A 19,510-nucleotide genomic window follows, 5' to 3' on the forward strand; every position below is an offset into this window, starting at 1 on the left:
CTGGCCATGGCTACTGGGAATGTCCATCGAAGCGTAAGGTACCCACCCCAACCTCCTTTTGCACATTTTGTGAAATTCACGGACATGATGCCTCTGAGTGCAGGTATCTTAAGGGGTTGAGGAAGCTTCTGCCGGAGTATCCAATTGGGGAGCCACTGGTGGCTACAATCAACAAAGCTGCACCGACCACTTCAGGGCCAGTACCCCTAGCTTCAGCCCCTGTGAAGGCACCTGAACCACCCACCCACCCTATCATTCCACCTCCACTACTTCCTAATCCTCCTAATCCTCCTTTGCTCCAAGCTCCTACTCCTAGTGAATTTGGGGCTCCATACTTCTACCCTCCGCCCTACTATGCACAGTATCAACCACCTATGTCAGGGGGTGGATATGGACCCCCTTATGTTCGCGGTTGACGGGGTGGGTTCCGAGGTGGACGTGGAGGCAGAGGTACCAACTTTCGCAGGCCCATCATGTGCTATAGATGTGGCGAGTATGGCCACTACCAAGATGATTGTACACATTTGATTGGTGCAGAGTGTTGGGAGCTGTGACTAGGTCACAAATGAAGGGTGACAGTAGTAAGGATGATTCAACATCAATATCGGAGGCCTCATCACCAACTAACACTAGCTCAGTCACTAGAAGAGCATCCCCACCTCCTTCCTCTAAGGTGGACAGTGGGCACAAGACTACATCGCCCTTGTCCAGAGGCACCTCCTCTCCCTCGCGTAAGCTTCGACCCTCGGCCAGAAGCTCGGCGGATGAAGGCACAAAAGATTGCTGCTACTGTCTAGCCCTATTCTTTGATGGATGACTTGATGGATTTTAGGCCCAACATCACCTTACGACAACTCTGTCAATTGTCTCCACATATCAAGCATCAGACTATTGCATTTGTGAATCGCATGCCAGGAGGGCGCAAAAGGGGATCTGTTCAGGGCGGACCCACACCAGAGACAGTAACAGTTCAAGATGGAGTAACACTAGACAATTGCTCAGCCTATGCTGCCCTCACATGTGAACAAAGTCCCAAGCTCGCAGTGGAGATCAATGGGGTGGAGCTGAAAGATGTTTTCTTGGATGGTGGGGCAGCAGTAAACATCATGCCGAGAGGTACTCTTCAACAACTGGGTTTGAAATTGACAACTGACGTACATTTCCAAGTACACATGGCGGATCAACGCAAGGTGAAGCCTATGGGGGCTGTAAAAGGTGTTCACATGAAGATTGGGGGAGTTACATTCCTGTCCAATTTTGTTGTACTTAATATGACAGAGGGTGAGCAGACTTATCCTCTACTTCTTGGTAGACCATGGTTACGCTCAGCAAAGGCCATTCAAGATTGGTCAAGTGATGAAGTTCGACTACCTTTGGGATCCACATCCTTAGAAATAGACATGGTTAGTGGAAGGGCCCGCCACCGACCTGTGGAACTTGGGGAAGAGGATTTTGAAGAAGAAGAAGGGGTGGAAGAGGAGCGATGGGCACTTGGGGATTGGCCCCTACAGGAAGAAGAGTTGGCCTATGTGGAGGACTCACCCTTCCAAGGTGAAACCGATGTAACAGCGGCACGAGATGGTGGTGAGAGCTTGACGTACTTGTTGGAACATGCTAGACCAGATGAGGAAGAAGCTGTCATCTTGGATTGGATGGGGGCCCTGGGATCCTTAGCCATCAACATGGTGGAGATGTGTCCAGAAGAGGATCCTGAAGCCCATTTTGGTACTTCACGGAATGCGCAAGAGGTGAGCCAGGAAGCCTCTTCCCCACCTGGTTTGGCTGATCTCATGTATGAACGGATGCCTTTTGGCCTTCTTAATAACCCCCACATGTATCAGCGAATGATGTCCGCAAGTACCAGACCAAGTGGTAAGGAGGCCACCAGGGTGACTCAAAGACAAGACCATGAAGCAGCAATGGAAGCAATGGATGCACACGACATGGATGCCTCACACCAAGAAAATGACCATGGGGTCACAACAGAGGAGGAAGAGGATCCTATGCAAGAAGATGATGAGCGAGCGGAGCATAACGATGGACCTGAAGAGAACACTTATGAATCTATAGAAGAAGAAGATGACCACATAGATCATAGGCTGGCTGAGCACAATGATGGTATTGGAGAATACACTCATGGATCTGCAGAAGAAGAGGATGATCACCTACTTACTGATGTCACTCAAAGGCAGGAGGTACCGGAAATGACTCTTGGAAGGGTTATTGAATCCATTATGCAATCTGACCAACCTAGGAGGGGTCAAGAGGCCGGCCAATTTGAAGGAGCCGTCCACATTCACACTGGAGTCTGGAACTTCAGACCTTCAAGGCAAGCCCACAGCATACAGGGAGAAGAAGATGTCGCGGACCTTGTTCTACTCGACTTATATATGTCAGAAGCTGACTCCCCAACGACACAGGAGGTTCATGACACTACATACGAGGTGGTTGGACTACCATATAGAGGAATGCTCAAGCAAGCACAAAAAGGAAAGAAGAGAATGGGCCCAACTGTTGACTCTACATTTCAACCATTTCCAGAACACACCCAACCGTCCTATCCGAGCTCTTGGATGGAAGAAGTAGTGGGGAATTTTTCTCTAGATGATTCTCCTGCGCACCCAGCAGTGGGAGTAGAAGAACCGAACAACTCCGCATCAGGAAGCATACCTCAGGTTGACCATGCCAGGGATTGGAGGTATCTGAACATAGGGACAGAAGACCAACCGCGACATCTTAAGGTAGCCAGTTGGGTCTGGGAACATGACTATCTCCTTGCTGCATTGTCTGATTTTTTTCAAGAGTATGTTGATGTCTTTGCCTGGTCATATAAGGATTTAAAGGGAGTACCCACTGAGTTCATGGAACATCGCATCGATCTATATCCGGAAGCAGAGCCGGTGATCAGGGGACCATATCGCATGAATCCTAACTATGGCAAGGCTGTCCATGCTGATATTCAAAAGATGGAGCAAGCAGGGTTGATCTACCCTGTTGACTACTCCGAATGGCTTAGTGGCATCGTAGTGGTACCCAAAAGAGAAACTGGAAAACTCCGAGTTTGTGTCGACTATAGGAGTTTGAATACCGCCACACGTCGGGATAGGTTTCCTCTCCCCTTCACTGACAGGGTGCTTGAAACCGTAGCTGGTCATGCTCTCTACTCCTTCATGGATGGATACAGTGGGTATAACCAGGTTCGGGTGCGAGAGCAAGATCAATTAAAGACTACCTTCGTCACCCAATGGGGAACTTATGCTTACCGGATGATGCCTTTTGGTCTATGCAATGCACCGGCCACGTTTCAACGTCTTGTCACCAAACTCTTCCAAGAGAACATCGGAAAGTTCCTTGAGGTATTCTTGGATGACTTCTCTGTGTTCAATGGTAAGAATGCTTCTCACCTCGAACCTGCTATTCAGACTGATCATATGAGTAAGTTGAGGTGGGTTTTTGATAAGTGCAGAGAAGCTAGGTTGTGCTTGAATCCGGACAAATGCTTCTTCCTCACCTTGCGAGGGGTCCTCCTTGGCCACATCGTCTCAGCTAAGGGAATGACCACGGACCCAGCAAAGGTGGAAGTGATATTGACCTTGCCTATTCCTCGCACACCCAGAGAAGTCAAGTCTTTTTTGGGACATGTGGGTTATTATAGAAGATTCATCAGGTCCTATGCCGACATAGCGGTGGCGTTGACGGAACTCCTTCGGCAGGAGCAGTCCTTCAACTGGTCGGCACCTCAACAACTGGCATTTGACAACCTTAAGGATCGTCTAGTAAAGGCACCCATCTTGCGGCAACCTCAATGGGATATCATTTTTCATGTGCATGTAGATGCAAGTGGGCTGGCCATTGGGGCGATATTGGCCCAACCAGATGAAGAGCACAAACTCGACCTGCCTGTGTACTTTGCAAGCAGACAACTCAATGGAGCAGAAAGAAACTATAGCACCACTGAATGCGAAGGCTTGGGCATGGTCTATGCCATGACAAAGTATCGGCACTATCTCTTGGGCAGTAAGTTTATCATCATTACTGATCATCAAGCTCTCAAGTACTTACTGAACAAACCAACGCTTGGGGGGAGAGTGAGTAGGTGGATTCTTCTATTTCAAGAGTTTGACTTTGACATCCTAGTGAGAGCAGGCCGATTACATCAACCAGCAGACCACTTGTCAAGGATCTCTTCAGGTGAAGCAGCCATAGGAGTTGATGATGACCTTCCAGATGCGGGCCTCTTCCGTGTCGATGCCACAGTACCAAAAGATGACTGCCTGTTTGCTGTGGATAGCTTTCCCCCATGGTATGCAAACATTGTATAATTGTTGTCTACAGGGGAGTTCTCCAAAGGGTTAACTCCAGCACAAAAGCGGAGGCAGATTCTTCAGGCTGCTCCTTTCAAACTGATCGCGGGTCAGCTGTACAAGTTGGGGAAGGACCACATATTGAGGAGGTGTGTGCTCCCTCATGAAACACAAGACATCCTTCAGGAGGCTCACTCAGGAATGGGGGGAGGTCATATGGCACCAGAGGCCACTGCTAGAAAGATAATGCGCTCTGGGTTGTGGTGGCCAAAGCTATTCCAAGACTGCTATGCTTATGTGCGCCGCTGTGACTCATGTCAAAGAGGGGGGCCGAAGCCTACCCGACGGGAGTACCTTCCCCTTCAGCCATCCAGCCCTGTACTCCCCTTCTATAGATGGGGATTGGATTTTGTTGGACCCATCTCTCCTGCAACTCGAAGAGGGAACAAGTATGCTCTGATTGCTACTGATTATGGCACTAAATGGGTGGAGGCTAAGGCCGCGAAGACCTGCACTGCTCAAGTTGTGGCCTCATTCTTGTATGATCAAATCATTTCTAGGTTTGGATGTCCTGTGGAATTGATGAGTGACAGAGGTACCCACTTTCTCAATGATGTCATCGCTGACCTCATCACCCAACTGCAAATTGTTCATAAGACCTCTAGTTCATACTACCCTCGAGCCAATGGTTTGGCCGAGAGCTCCAATCGGACCATGTCTCATATTGTGGCTCGGTTATGCCTTCATTCCTTGGCAGATTGGGATATTCTACTACCAGCTGCTCTTTTTGCTTACAGAACCGCATACAAGGCTAGCACTGGATATTCACCTTTCCAGCTAGTTTACGGCTTGGAGGCGGTTATGCCCTATGAGTTCCACATGAAGACCACTAGGGTCATGGCAGGGATGGATGATGACTTGGAGGCATGCACACTTGAGAGATTATGGGATCTTGAAGCCTTGGATGAACATCGTGGTGAAGCGATCCTGGCTCAAGAAGTCTGGCAAAGAAGGCAGAAGGCATGGCATGACAGAAATCTCAGGAAGAGGGAATTCCAAGTTGGCAGCTTAGTCTTGTTATATTCCAGTAAGTTCCTGAAACATAAACCCAAATTTGTCAGTGGTTGGACAGGGCCCTTCTTTATCACAAGGATTATTCCTAGTGGAGGGGTTTATTTGGCCACCTTGGAGGGCAAGAAGTTACCAGCACCTGTAAATGGCTCACGGGTAAAGAAGTATCATCCACATTGACTCTCTCTTTGGATAAGGATTTCCATTCCTATTAGTTGAATTTCTATTTATTCACCCCTGTTCACTCCTATGTCAACTCCCCATGTTCACCTCTCTGTCACCCATGTTCACTCCTAGGTCACCCCTGTTCACCTCTAGGTCACCCCTGTTCACTCCTATGTCAACTCCCCATGTTCACCTCTCTGTCACCCATGTTCACCTCTAGGTCACCCCTGTTCACTCCTATGTCAACTCCCCATGTTCACTCCTAGGTCACCCCTGTTCACTCCTAGGTCACCCATGTTCACCTCTCTGTCACCCATGTGTCACCCCTGTTCACTCCTATGTCAACTCCTGTTCACTCCTCTGTCAACTCCCCATGTTCACCTCTCTGTCACCCATGTTCACTCCTAGGTCACCCCTGTTCACCTCCAGGTCACCCCTGTTCACTCCTATGTCAATTCCCCATGTTCACCTCTTTGTCACCCATGTTCACTCCTAGGTCACCCCTGTTCACCTCTAGGTCACCCCTGTTCACTCCTATGTCAACTCCCCATGTTCACCTCTCTGTCACCCATGTTCACTCCTAGGTCACCCCTGTTCACTCCTAGGTCACCCATGTTCACCTCTCTGTCACCCATGTTCACCTCCAGGTCACCCCTGTTCACTCCTCTGTCAACTCCCCATGTTCACCTCTCTGTCACCCATGTTCACTCCTAGGTCACCCCTGTTCACCTCCAGGTCACCCTTGTTCACTCCTATGTCAACTCCCCATGTTCACCTCTCTGTCACCCATGTTCACTCCCAGGTCACCCCTGTTCACCTCTAGGTCACCCCTGTTCACTCCTATGTCAACTCCCCATGTTCACCTCTCTGTCACCCATGTTCACTCCTAGGTCACCCCTGTTCACTCCTAGGTCACCCATGTTCACTCCTATGTCAACTCCCCATGTTCACCTCTCTGTCACCCATGTTCACGTCTCTGTCACCCATGTTCACCTCCTAGGTCACCCCTGTTCACTCCTATGTCAACTCCCCATGTTCACTCTCTGTCACCCATGTTCACCTCCAGGTCACCCCTGTTCACTCCTCTGTCAACTCCCCATGTTCACCTCTCTGTCACCCATGTTCACTCCTAGGTCACCCCTGTTCACCTCCAGGTCACCCCTGTTCACTCCTATGTCAACTCCCCATGTTCACCTCTCTGTCACCCATGTTCACTCCCAGGTCACCCCTGTTCACCTCTAGGTCACCCCTGTTCACTCCTATGTAAACTCCCCATGTTCACCTCTCTGTCACCCATGTTCACTCCTAGGTCACCCCTCTGTCACCCATGTTCACTCCTAGGTCACCCCTGTTCACCTCTAGGTCACCCACTTTCTCAATGATGTCATCGCTGACCTCATCACCCAACTGCAAATTGTTCATAAGACCTCTAGTTCATACTACCCTCGAGCCAATGGTTTGGCCGAGAGCTCCAATCGGACCATGTCTCATATTGTGGCTCGGTTATGCCTTCATTCCTTGGCAGATTGGGATATTCTACTACCAGCTGCTCTTTTTGCTTACAGAACCGCATACAAGGCTAGCACTGGATATTCACCTTTCCAGCTAGTTTACGGCTTGGAGGCGGTTATGCCCTATGAGTTCCACATGAAGACCACTAGGGTCATGGCAGGGATGGATGATGACTTGGAGGCATGCACACTTGAGAGATTATGGGATCTTGAAGCCTTGGATGAACATCGTCGTGAAGCGATCCTGGCTCAGGAAGTCTGGCAAAGAAGGCAGAAGGCATGGCATGACAGAAATCTCAGGAAGAGGGAATTCCAAGTTGGCAGCTTAGTCTTGTTATATTCCAGTAAGTTCCTGAAACATAAACCCAAATTTGTCAGTGGTTGGACAGGGCCCTTCTTTATCACAAGGATTATTCCTAGTGGAGGGGTTTATTTGGCCACCTTGGAGGGCAAGAAGTTACCAGCACCTGTCAGCACCTGTAAATGGCTCACGGGTAAAGAAGTATCATCCACATTGACTCTCTCTTTGGATAAGGATTTCCATTCCTATTAGTTGAGTTTCTATTTATTCACCCCTGTTCACTCCTATGTCAACTCCCCATGTTCACCTCTCTGTCACCCATGTTCACTCCTAGGTCACCCCTGTTCACCTCTAGGTCACCCCTGTTCACTCCTATGTCAACTCCCCATGTTCACCTCTCTGTCACCCATGTTCATCTCTAGGTCACCCCTGTTCACTCCTATGTCAACTCCCCATGTTCACCTCTCTGTCACCCATGTTCACTCCTAGGTCACCCCTGTTCACTCCTAGGTCACCCATGTTCACCTCTCTGTCACCCATGTGTCACCCCTGTTCACTCCTATGTCAACTCCTGTTCACTCCTCTGTCAACTCCCCATGTTCACCTCTCTGTCACCCATGTTCACTCCTAGGTCACCCCTGTTCACCTCCAGGTCACCCCTGTTCACTCCTATGTCAATTCCCCATGTTCACCTCTCTGTCACCCATGTTCACTCCTAGGTCACCCCTGTTCACCTCTAGGTCACCCCTGTTCACTCCTATGTCAACTCCCCATGTTCACCTCTCTGTCACCCATGTTCACTCCTAGGTCACCCCTGTTCACTCCTAGGTCACCCATGTTCACCTCTCTGTCACCCATGTTCACCTCCAGGTCACCCCTGTTCACTCCTCTGTCAACTCCCCATGTTCACCTCTCTGTCACCCATGTTCACTCCTAGGTCACCCCTGTTCACCTCCAGGTCACCCCTGTTCACTCCTATGTCAACTCCCCATGTTCACCTCTCTGTCACCCATGTTCACTCCTAGGTCACGCCTGTTCACCTCTAGGTCACCCTTGTTCACTCCTATGTCAACTCCCCATGTTCACCTCTCTGTCACCCATGTTCACCTCTGTGTCACCCATGTTCACCTCCCAGGTCACCCCTGTTCACTCCTATGTCAACTCCCCATGTTCACCTCTCTGTCACCCATGTTCACCTCTCTGTCACCCATGTTCACCTCCTAGGTCACCCCTCTTCACTCCTATGTCAACTCCCCATGTTCACTCTCTGTCACCCATGTTCACCTCCAGGTCACCCCTGTTCACTCCTCTGTCAACTCCCCATGTTCACCTCTCTGTCACCCATGTTCACTCCTAGGTCACCCCTGTTCACCTCCAGGTCACCCCTGTTCACTCCTATGTCAACTCCCCATGTTCACCTCTCTGTCACCCATGTTCACTCCCAGGTCACCCCTGTTCACCTCTAGGTCACCCCTGTTCACTCCTATGTCAACTCCCCATGTTCACCTCTCTGTCACCCATGTTCACTCCTAGGTCACCCCTCTGTCACCCATGTTCACTCCTAGGTCACCCCTGTTCACTTCTAGGTCACCTCTGTTCACTCCTATGTCAACTCCCCATGTTCACCTCTGTGTCACCCATGTCACCCATGTTCACTCCTAGGTCACCCCTCTGTCACCCATGTTCACTCCTAGGTCACCCCTGTTCACCTCTAGGTCACCCCTGTTCACTCCTATGTCAACTCCCCATGTTCACCTCTGTGTCACCCATGTTCACCTCTGTGTCACCCATGTTCACCTCCCAGGTCACCCCTGTTCACTCCTATGTCAACTCCCCATGTTCACCTCTCTGTCACCCATGTTCACCTCTCTGTCACCCATGTTCACCTACTAGGTCACCCCTGTTCACTCCTATGTCAACTCCCCATGTTCACTCTCTGTCACCCATGTTCACCTCCAGGTCACCCCTGTTCACTCCTCTGTCAACTCCCCATGTTCACCTCTCTGTCACCCATGTTCACTCCTAGGTCACCCCTGTTCACCTCCAGGTCACCCCTGTTCACTCCTATGTCAACTCCCCATGTTCACCTCTCTGTCACCCATGTTCACTCCCAGGTCACCCCTGTTCACCTCTAGGTCACCCCTGTTCACTCCTATGTCAACTCCCCATGTTCACCTCTCTGTCACCCATGTTCACTCCTAGGTCACCCCTGTTCACTCCTAGGTCACCCATGTTCACCTCTCTGTCACCCATATTCACCTCCAGGTCACCCCTGTTCACTCCTCTGTCGACTCCCCATGTTCACCTCTCTGTCACCCCTCTTCACTCCTAGGTCACCCATGTTCACCTCTCTGTCACCCATGTTCACCTCCAGGTCACCCCTGTTCACTCCTCTGTCAACTCCCCATGTTCACCTCTGTGTCACCCATGTTCACTCCTAGGTCACCCCTGTTCACCTCCAGGTCACCCCTGTTCACTCCTATGTCAACTCCCCATGTTCACCTCTCTGTCACCCATGTTCACTCCTAGGTCACCCCTGTTCACCTCTAGGTCACCCCTGTTCACCTCTAGGTCACCCTTGTTCACTCCTATGTCAACTCCCCATGTTCACCTCTCTGTCACTCATGTTCACTCCTAGGTCACCCCTGTTCACCTCTAGGTCACCCCTGTTCACTCCTAGGTCACTCCTATGTCAACTCCCCATGATCACCTCTCTGTCACCCATGTTCACTCCTAGGTCACCCCTGTTCACCTCTAGGTCACCCCTGTTCACTCCTATGTCAACTCCCCATGTTCACCTCTCTGTCACCCATGTTCACTCCTAGGTCACCCCTGTTCACCTCTAGGTCACCCCCGTTCACTCCTATGTCAACTCCCCATGTTCACCTCTCTGTCACCCATGTTCACTCCTAGGTCACCCCTGTTCACTCCTAGGTTACCCCTGTTCACTCCTCTGTCAACTCCCCATGTTCACCTCTCTGTCACCCATGTTCACTCCTAGGTCACCCCTGTTCACCTCCAGGTCACCCCTGTTCAGTCCTATGTCAACTCCCCATGTTCACCTCTCTGTCACCCATGTTCACTCCTAGGTCACCCCTGTTCACCTCTAGGTCACCCCTGTTCACTCCTATGTCAACTCCCCACGTTCACCTCTCTGTCACCCATGTTCACCTCTCTGTCACCCATGTTCACCTCCAGGGCACCCCTGTTCACTCCTATGTCAACTTCCCATGTTCACCTCTCTGTCACCCATGTTCACCTCTCTGTCACCCATGTTCACCTCCTAGGTCACCCCTGTTCACTCCTATGTCAACTCCCCATGTTCACTTCTCTGTCACCCATGTTCACCTCCAGGTCACCCTTGTTCACTCCTAGGTCACCCCTGTTCACTCCTCTGTCAACTTCCCATGTTCACCTCTCTGTCACCTATGTTCACTCCCAGGTCTGTTCACCTCCAGGTCACCCTTGTTCACTCCTAGGTCACCCCTGTTCACTCCTCTGTCAACTTCCCATGTTCACCTCTCTGTCACCTATGTTCACTCCCAGGTCACCTCTGTGCACTCCTAGTTCACCCTTGTTCATTCCTATGTCACCCCCCAAGCTCACTCTCTGCTACCTATGCTCCTCCTTATGTCACCCCTTGTTCCTCCCCTGTTCACCCTAGGTCACCTCTTGCCGCTTTCACCCTCAGTCACCTATAGGCACACCAAGGTCACCCCTTGTTCATCCTTGGTTCACCCTTGGTTCATCCCTCCTTCAGCCTCATTCAGCCTCATTCACCTCTATAACACCCTGATCCAATATCCTATACAAGAGAGAGAGTAAAATTCAAACTCCAATTTTCCCACCGTGTTCATTCAAATATTTCCTCTTGCCCACACCGCTTTTTCTCTCACCTACCCCCTCCCACCAAGGCTATATTTAGCCACCAAATTCAGCGTCTGTCCTTTATCTCCCAATTCCAACCAGTGCTATATTTAGCATCTGGCTAAACTCTCCCAATTCCAACCAGTGCTATATTTAGCATCTGGTTAAACTCTCCTAATTCCAACCACTGCTATATTTAGCATCTGGCTAAACTCAGCGTGGATCCTTGGGATCAGCTCATCCACCTCCTCCACCGCATCTTGCAGCCCACTCATGCTATTTTTGGCTTACTTTTCTAAAGTTGGATCTCTTGGTTATGTATTTATGGCTGTCCCCCCCCCCTCCAGACAACGAAATCATACGCAGCCTCCCCTCCCTCCTTCTCCTGCAGCCTCCCTCCTTCTCCTGCAGCCTCCCTCCAGCGCTTCTCCTGCAGCCTCCCTCCTTCTCCCTCCATCGCATATCTCCTGCAGACTGTCATCGCAACAGCCTCCCTCCTTCTCTTGCAGCCTCCCTCCTTCTCCTGCAGCCTCCCTCCAACGCCTTCTCCTGCAGCCTCCCTTCTTCTCCCTCCATCGCATATCTCCTACAGCATCGACCCTCCTGCTGCAGCCTCCTGCAGCCTCCCCCTCCTCCTGCAGCCTCCCTCCAGCGCTTTGTCCTGCAGCCTCCCTCCTTCTCCCTCCATCGCATATCTCCTGCAGACTGTCATCGCAACAGCCTCCCTCCTTCTCCTGCAGCCTCCCTCCAGCGCTTCTCCTGCAGCCTCCCTCCTTCTCCCTCCATCGCATATCTCCTGCAGACTGTCATCGCAACAGCCTCCCTCCTTCTCTTGCAGCCTCCCTCCTTCTCCTGCAGCCTCCCTCCAACGCCTTCTCCTGCAGCCTCCCTTCTTCTCCCTCCATCGCATATCTCCTACAGCATTGACCCTCCTGCTGCAGCCTCCTGCAGCCTCCTCCTTCTCCTGCAGCCTCCCTCCAGCGCTTTCTCCTGCAGCCTCCCTCCTTCTCCCTCCATCGCATATCTCCTGCAGACTGTCATCGCAACAGCCTCCCTCCTTCTCCTGCAGCCTCCCTCCAGCGCTTCTCCTGCAGCCTCCCTCCTTCTCCCTCCATCGCATATCTCCTGCAGACTGTCATCGCAACAGCCTCCCTCCTTCTCTTGCAGCCTCCCTCCTCCTGCAGCCTCCCTCCAACGCCTTCTCCTGCAGCCTCCCTTCTTCTCCCTCCATCGCATATCTCCTACAGCATCGACCCTCCTGCTGCAGCCTCCTGCAGCCTCCTCCTTCTCCTGCAGCCTCCCTCCAGCGCTTTCTCCTGCAGCCTCCCTCCTTCTCCCTCCATTGCATATCTCCTGCAGACTGTCATCGCAACAGCCTCCCTCCTTCTCCTGCAGCCTCCCTCCTTCTCCTGCAGCCTCCCTCCAGCGCTTTCTCCTGCATCCTCCCTCCTTCTCCCTCCAGCGCTTTCTCCTGCAGCCTCCCTCCTTCTCCCTCCATCGCATATTTCCTGCAGTCTCCTGCAGCCTCCCTCCTTCTCCCCCTTCGCATATTTCCTGCAGTCTCCTGCAGCCTCCCTCCTTCTCCCTCCATCGCATATCTGCAGCCTCCCTCCTTCTCCCTCCATCGCATATTTCCTGCAGACTGTCATCGCAACCCTCCTGCTGCAGCCTGCAGCCTCCCCTCCAACACCTTCTCCTGCATCCCTCCTTCTCCTGCAGGCTCTCCCTCCATCGCCACCCTAGGGCTCTCCCTCCATCGCCACCCTACAGCTCTCCCTCCATCGCCACCTTACAGCTCTCCCTCCATCGCCATCCTGCAACAGCCCTGCAGCCTTCCCTCCAACGCCTTCTCTGCAGCCCTCCCTTCATCGCAATTCTCCTTCCCCCTTCTTGTTATCACCTGGCCAGCTCCCCTCCTCACTAGCACCTTGCCAGCTTCCTCTCTGGACCTCGTCATCGACTCCCCTTCTCGTTATCACCTGGCCAGCTCCCCTCCTCACTAGCACCTCGCCAGCTTCCTCTCTAGACCTCCTCATCGACTCCCCTTCTCGATTATCATCTGGCTAACTTCCTTCTTGCCTCGTCATTAACGCCCCTTCCTTTCCTGCTTCCTTTCTAGCTTTCGTGCTTCTCCATCAGCTTCCCTTCTCATCACCATCAGCTCCCCCTCTTGTCACCACCTACCCCACTCTCTCGTTCTATCTCAACGGGCTTGCCAATGCCTCGACAATAGCCCCCCTACCTCGTCACCAGCTCCCCTTCCCTTCTTGCTTCAAGCCCTCGACAGCAGCTCCCCTACCTCGTCACCAGCTCCCCTTCCCTTCCTGCTTCCTTTCTTGCCTTGTCATCACTCACCTTCCTGCTTCGTCATAGCTTCCTTTCCTGCTTCGTCATTAGCTTACACTTTACCTCTTGTTCTTCTTCATGCTCGAGAAGAAGTCTAAGTATAAGCCAAGGTTGCCCAGAGATAAGCTCTTCATTCCTTTCTATACCGCCATGACGTCTCAGGCAGCCTCTGCAGTGCACATGACCTCACCCCTGCCTACAGCCTCAGCAGGGCTGACTACATCAGCTAGGCCGACTTCATCAGCAGAGCTACTTTCATCAGCAAGGCCAACTTCATCGGTAGGGCCGACTTCATTAGCAGGACCGACTTCATTCAGCGATACATTCCCATCTTGGTCCGGAGATCACTATCATCTCGGATGGTGAGCCACCGCAATCAAGACAGCAGCGGGGGGTTCTTTTCCACTCCCAGAGCTCCAGTGCCTCCTCTTCTGACCATGGGGGCTCAGATTACACCCCCTCTGCACGGAGACCACATTCAGAAGGGTCGGGTGGGCCAACGGAGATACAGAGCCCTTCGGTAACCACCCCTCCCCTCTCCCACGTTCGGGTTATGTTTAAACCTCTTCTGGATCCGAACCTCAAACTATCCTCCGTATTGTCATCTTCCGAGATCCAGACCCTCAGTTTAATTGAGTTCGACAAGGTCATCTTCCCTCCGGTGGATGTGGAACTGTGTACAGGATTCATCAAATCTTACGACTATGTCACAGACACTTTTGAGTTCATGGGCTCCAGGCAGCTTCTCACACCCAATTTGGTCTCACAGTACATGGGGCTCCCTGCTCTCCCTATTCAGCCTCCTTCCGACGATTCACCACATCTCCTGTCATTCCTTTCACAGTGCAAACCCAACAGGAGGGGATATGATTGCAAAAAGGTTTTGGAAGGTGGAAGCAGAGAAGCAGTGATCACACGCTACTTCTTCACTCGCTTCTATTCAGCACCCGGGCATTACTACATCACGAAAGGTATCCGTCCTGCTCTTAATGCTCTCTTCACCATCACTCATTATGATTTTGCATCCCTCTTTTATTCAACATTCCGGGCCACTGTTCGAAATCGCACACGCCGAAGCACACACACATGTACTTGTGGACCTCACCTCACCTACCTCTTGCACCAGTGGCGGGCTGCAACGCCTGCACTTTTTCCTCCACCTTCACATACTTCATCCTCTCCTCACCGCCCACCCTCCGCTCCTATGATCCCCCACTTGAGATCATCTCCACTGGCCCTTCGTGCGGCCCCAGCATCCTCGGCCTCTGCTGCACCAGTCTCTGTCCTCTCTTCCTCTCCAGTCCCCATTCCCACTCTTGCTCCCCCCACATCTGCATCTCCAGTCCCCATTCCCACTCTTGCTCCCTCCACATCTGCATCTCCAGTCTCCATTCCCACTCTTGCTCCACCCACATCTGTGGCACAGGTTTCTGAGCCATTCCCTCTTGGGCCAGCCTCTGGAGCTTTGCCATCAGTTGCTCATGCAGGAGTCGCCTCTCCATCCATCCCCTTCGAGGCAGATTGTGATTTCCCTGATGATGTTCTTCCGGTCACTCCCCTGTCCTCCTCAGGTCTCACCCACCATGGCAGGACATTACCACTTACCTCACCCGCAGTCATGACCATTTCCCCTCCGATCATCTCATCACGGTCAGTAGGATGCAAAGATATGCACATTAACCCCCCAACTCAGGGGGATCCCTCGACAGAAGGTACGGCAACAGGCATCGTTACGGCAACCGGCACCTCTGCCCTGGAATCTCTTGATGGAGAGGCATCAGAACGACACAGGTTATTGAACTTGAATCTTACTTTGGGAGCCACTGGTGATGCGAAGACCCCACCCCGGGTGTCTCGACGACTAACCCCTGAACCAAGTATGGAGGCTGATGGACAGGACTTACTGGAAACTCGACCTGGCGAGGTTATTTTTGCTGGGGGTAAGATACCTTTTCCAGCGGATTGTCCTTCACTTCCTCAAAATGATATGTTGGATACCTACTTCGCAACCTCCTCGGGAGATCTATTCACCCATGAGGCCCAGATAGAGGAACAGAGCCAGGAACACAAACGGCTGCTGTATGCATTAAAGCGGAAGCGGTCTCCTGTTTGCATGGAGGAGGAGGACTTGGACTAAATTTTCACACTTCCCTTGCAAGAGACAATCGCTTCCACCAAGAAGGTATCCCAAGCTCCAAGCTGTTACCTAGACATCGACACACTGGCTCCAGTGGCAGCTCTCGAGGACCTAGAGCAAGAGGGGATGAAAGCGGCCTTCGAGGAATATGGCGAACTTATTGACATGGCTGACCGAATGACCTATCGGGACAGGTATGCATGGGTTAAAAGGTCCCTTCATATGGCTCAACGCATTATAGATGACAGCTTCATTCAGATGGGTGCCTCCCTCTTTAATACTACGGGTCAGGTTTGCAAGCTTCTGTCACAAAAGCAACACCTCCGCTTGGAACATGAGAAGCAGGTAGCCAGCATGCATAAAGAATGGGATACAACATTGCAAATGAAAAAAACGGAGTGGGGAGCAATTCTACAGGCAAGGGAAGCTGGGTGGAAAACTCAGCACGACGAGTTTCAGCAAAGTCTTGTAGCAAAGGAGGCAGAGTGGACAGCCACCAAGAAAGTTTTGGAGGATCACCATTCAGCCCAACAGGCTCAAATTCAGCGGGAGCTTGCCGCCCTACAGGACAGATACACCTCACTGGCTGCCGATAAGCATACTGTGGATCAACAGGTGGAGGTGGTGCGGAGTCAAATGAAGCAGATTCACGAGGCAAAAGACCATCTCCAAGTTTCACATTCCAAGTTGCAGGACAACTTCCATGGGCTGCAAGATGAAAATGCTGCTCTCAAATCTCGATGTGAACATTACAGGTCTGGCTACCACAGGTATAAATCCAAATATGAGGACATCCGCAACCTCATGGACACAGTCGAGGAAGAGGCAAGGACCAGCCCCGGAACCTCAGCACACCCACCACACCCACCCCCTCCCCCTCCCTGACTTTCATCCAGCAAGCAGTAGCTCCTGGATCTTTTAGTTCGGCATATCTTTTTGCGAACTCTATACATTTGGATTCTCATGTAAATAAGGAGTTTGGAGTTGTATGGCCATGAGCCAGTTTCTTTTTTTCAGTTTTACAGTTGTATGGCCATGAGCCAGTTTCTTTTTTTTCAGTTTTACAGTTGTAAGGCCATGAGCCCTTTCTTTTCAGTTTTGGGATGTCAACCCCAAGGTCACTTTCTTATTTGTAATTTACACTTAACTTTCTCTCACAAGATCCTAGGTCATTCACCGGGACGGTGAATGATAGTGGCGGGGATCTGTTGTACTCAAAGTTTATGGCGACCCACCAAGAGTCACACTTGGGTCACGTCATGGTCACCTCAGCAACATGCCAAGTTGTTAGACCTTGGTCATACCTAGTCGCAGCGTGTTCACATGTGTTCACATCTTGGACTTGACATGGACATGACTTGGACATGACATGACTTGACATGGACATGACTTGGACATGACATGACTTGACATGGACATGACGGAAGCAATACATGACTGAAGAGTGCCAAACCTCAACCTCGACTCACCATGGTCAAAGTTAATCATAGGGAAGTATTGGCACAATGGTACGCGGGATACACCTGTTGGTGCACATGGGAAGCAATGGTACGCGGGATACACCTGTTGGTACATGGGAAGCAGTCCAATAGTTAAGAGGCATAGGTGGTGCACCAACCCTTTCAACCAACTAGTGTCAGGAGCGCAGGAGAACACATGGAGCACGGGATTCACTGACCCAGGACAGGCTGGAGTGTTGCGGAAGCCATCAAGGACAGAGCGGCCCACAAACGGTGGAATGGCTAAGGATGGCTAAGGGTGCAAGAAGGCAACCAATAGGAAGAAGGTGTGGAGATTGGTAGCGGGGGGTGGAGCAGAGGAGGAGAAGGTGAAGAGGGGGAAAGGGAAAAGGAGAGGGACATTCTGGCAGGGAGGAGAGGCGGGAGTGAAGGAGTGAGAGGCTAGAGTCAAGAGCTCGCCTCGTGTGTATCTTCGGGGAGTGTATCAGTCATCTGGCTCTCTAATGAGTTATGCTACTTCCCATCTCTGCTCGCTACTCTAAAATCTCTTTTCTTTGTGTTCTCCTCCCCTCCTCTCCCTTCACCTGGTACAACGGACCTGTGTCATGTGGTTGAAGTTCCTTGCTGTTCATGTCGAGGGATGGCTTTCATGATGTTGTTCCGCTTTGGTCTTCTTCTTGCTCACATCACTTCAGCACTTGTACCGCTTGCACATAGTTGACACCATCTACCGCTTGCACACAGTTGACACTATCGACAAGCACTCACCTACGTACCATCAGTGACACTTATGGCACGTCTTACTCGCTTCTCGCACCAGTGGCCCTAGGCCTCCGGTAATACTTCCGGAAGTGTTAAGAAACCCCCCCCCCTCAGACACCATTCAATAAGGGTTATGGTCTAGAGTGTGCCATCAAAATAGAGGTCTTGTATGTGCTATGTTGTTACATTGAAGTAGAGGGCAAAGTAGGTTGAATAGACATCATGAAGTTTGAGGTTCTATTTACGTTTCGAGGCACTGATTGGCAAATTTCTTGGTTGGGTGTCTTATGGTATATACATGTAATAGTAAAAAGTCTCATGGATGCATGATTTGATTGTAATTTTGAAGGTTCGTTTTGTATTGTCATAAATATAGGCAATTTTAACATGAATATTGCTATTGGTGGTTATAGGTGATGGAGGCTATGTTATTTGCTACACGATGGAGAGGATTAAAAACGAACTCAATTTAGGAAGGAATTCTTTGGTGAGTTAACACAATATCTTGTTGTTTGTTTCATGATGGTGGTATTTTTAGCTACACAATGGAGAGGATTAAAAAAGGACTCAAATTCGGGAGGGAATTCTTTGTTCAGTGTGTCATAGTTATCAAGGATTCTCATGGAGGATCCCTCCTTCCTCATGGGAAGAGATTGATAGGCAGCCTGTCATGTTGAATGATTTGATTTTTGATGATCATGGTAGACCGCTAGTTCTTTCTGGTTACATGTAGTGGTCTTTTGGCTTTATGGGGGTGTCCCCTAAAGTATTTTCAATGGGATCCTAGGGAGTTAGATTAAGATAAAATACTTATGCAAGGTAAGGGTGTTGAGAGTTGTGGTGCCCTGAGCACAAGAATAGAGACAAAGTATTAGTAAAAGTACACAAGCAAGAGCATGCTACAACATGGCTCGGAAGCATTATCCTACAAGTGAGCAAGAATTGCAAGTACGTACTTCACTACTATAGAATGAACATCATTTTTATGCAATAAGTTAATGCAAGCTCTCTAGTCCTTTAAAACAACAGAAGACACTCACAATTGCTGCAATAGAACCCCCTTTGTGCTAGGTTGCAGATCAAGATGGGGTAATCATTTAGGACAGGGAGTGGTTGCCCTAGGTGAGGCTTTGGCCTCAGGAATAGAGAGAAAAGGGAGGGAGTCTCTTGTGCTGGTAGTGTGGGAGCCATGTCTTGGTCCGATGGAGGGTCGGACTGGGATTGTCATGAAGCCCAGCTCTAGCAAAAGTGTCCAAGCTAGAGTGGACACTATTGCAAGGCAGTGGGGAGGGGGAAGTTGAAGATGCGGGAAGGGGGAAGGGAGAAGGGGGGGAGGAAGGGACGATTGGGTGGACAAGTGGTGAGGGTTATCATTGAATGCTCTGCAAGGGTAACGAGAGGTGGTAGGGGGGGACAGGATGGATGGGAAGAGGGAAGGGAGGAGGAAGGTCGCAAGGTGTTCGAAGTGTTGGCAAAGGAGGGAGGAGATCTTGAGGTGGGGGAGAAAGGGCGAAAGGGCTGATGGTAATGGAGGGGTAGGGGGGTCCTTAGGGAGCTAAGAACCTTGACATGTTGGGGGGAGAGGG

At 51.0% G+C, this 19,510-nt stretch overlaps 1 protein-coding gene across 2 annotated transcripts in view; it reads left to right on the top strand.

Moving 5' to 3' along the window:
• The window catches only part of LOC147886910 (single-stranded DNA endonuclease family protein), an 85,871-nt gene that overhangs the window by 23,999 nt on the left and 42,362 nt on the right, over positions 1-19,510 (top strand). For both annotated transcript variants that reach the window (XM_087394626.1, XM_087394628.1), the window contains exon 7: positions 18,338-18,411. In XM_087394626.1, the coding sequence (XP_087250752.1) occupies positions 18,338-18,411 (74 nt within the window). The remainder of the gene's footprint in view (positions 1-18,337; positions 18,412-19,510) is intronic.

This window comes from Dipteris shenzhenensis, chromosome 23 (genome assembly GCF_047967505.1).
Source record: "Dipteris shenzhenensis isolate YYH24624 ecotype China chromosome 23, Dip_SZ_1.0, whole genome shotgun sequence".
Classification (NCBI taxonomy): Eukaryota; Viridiplantae; Streptophyta; class Polypodiopsida; order Gleicheniales; family Dipteridaceae; genus Dipteris; species Dipteris shenzhenensis.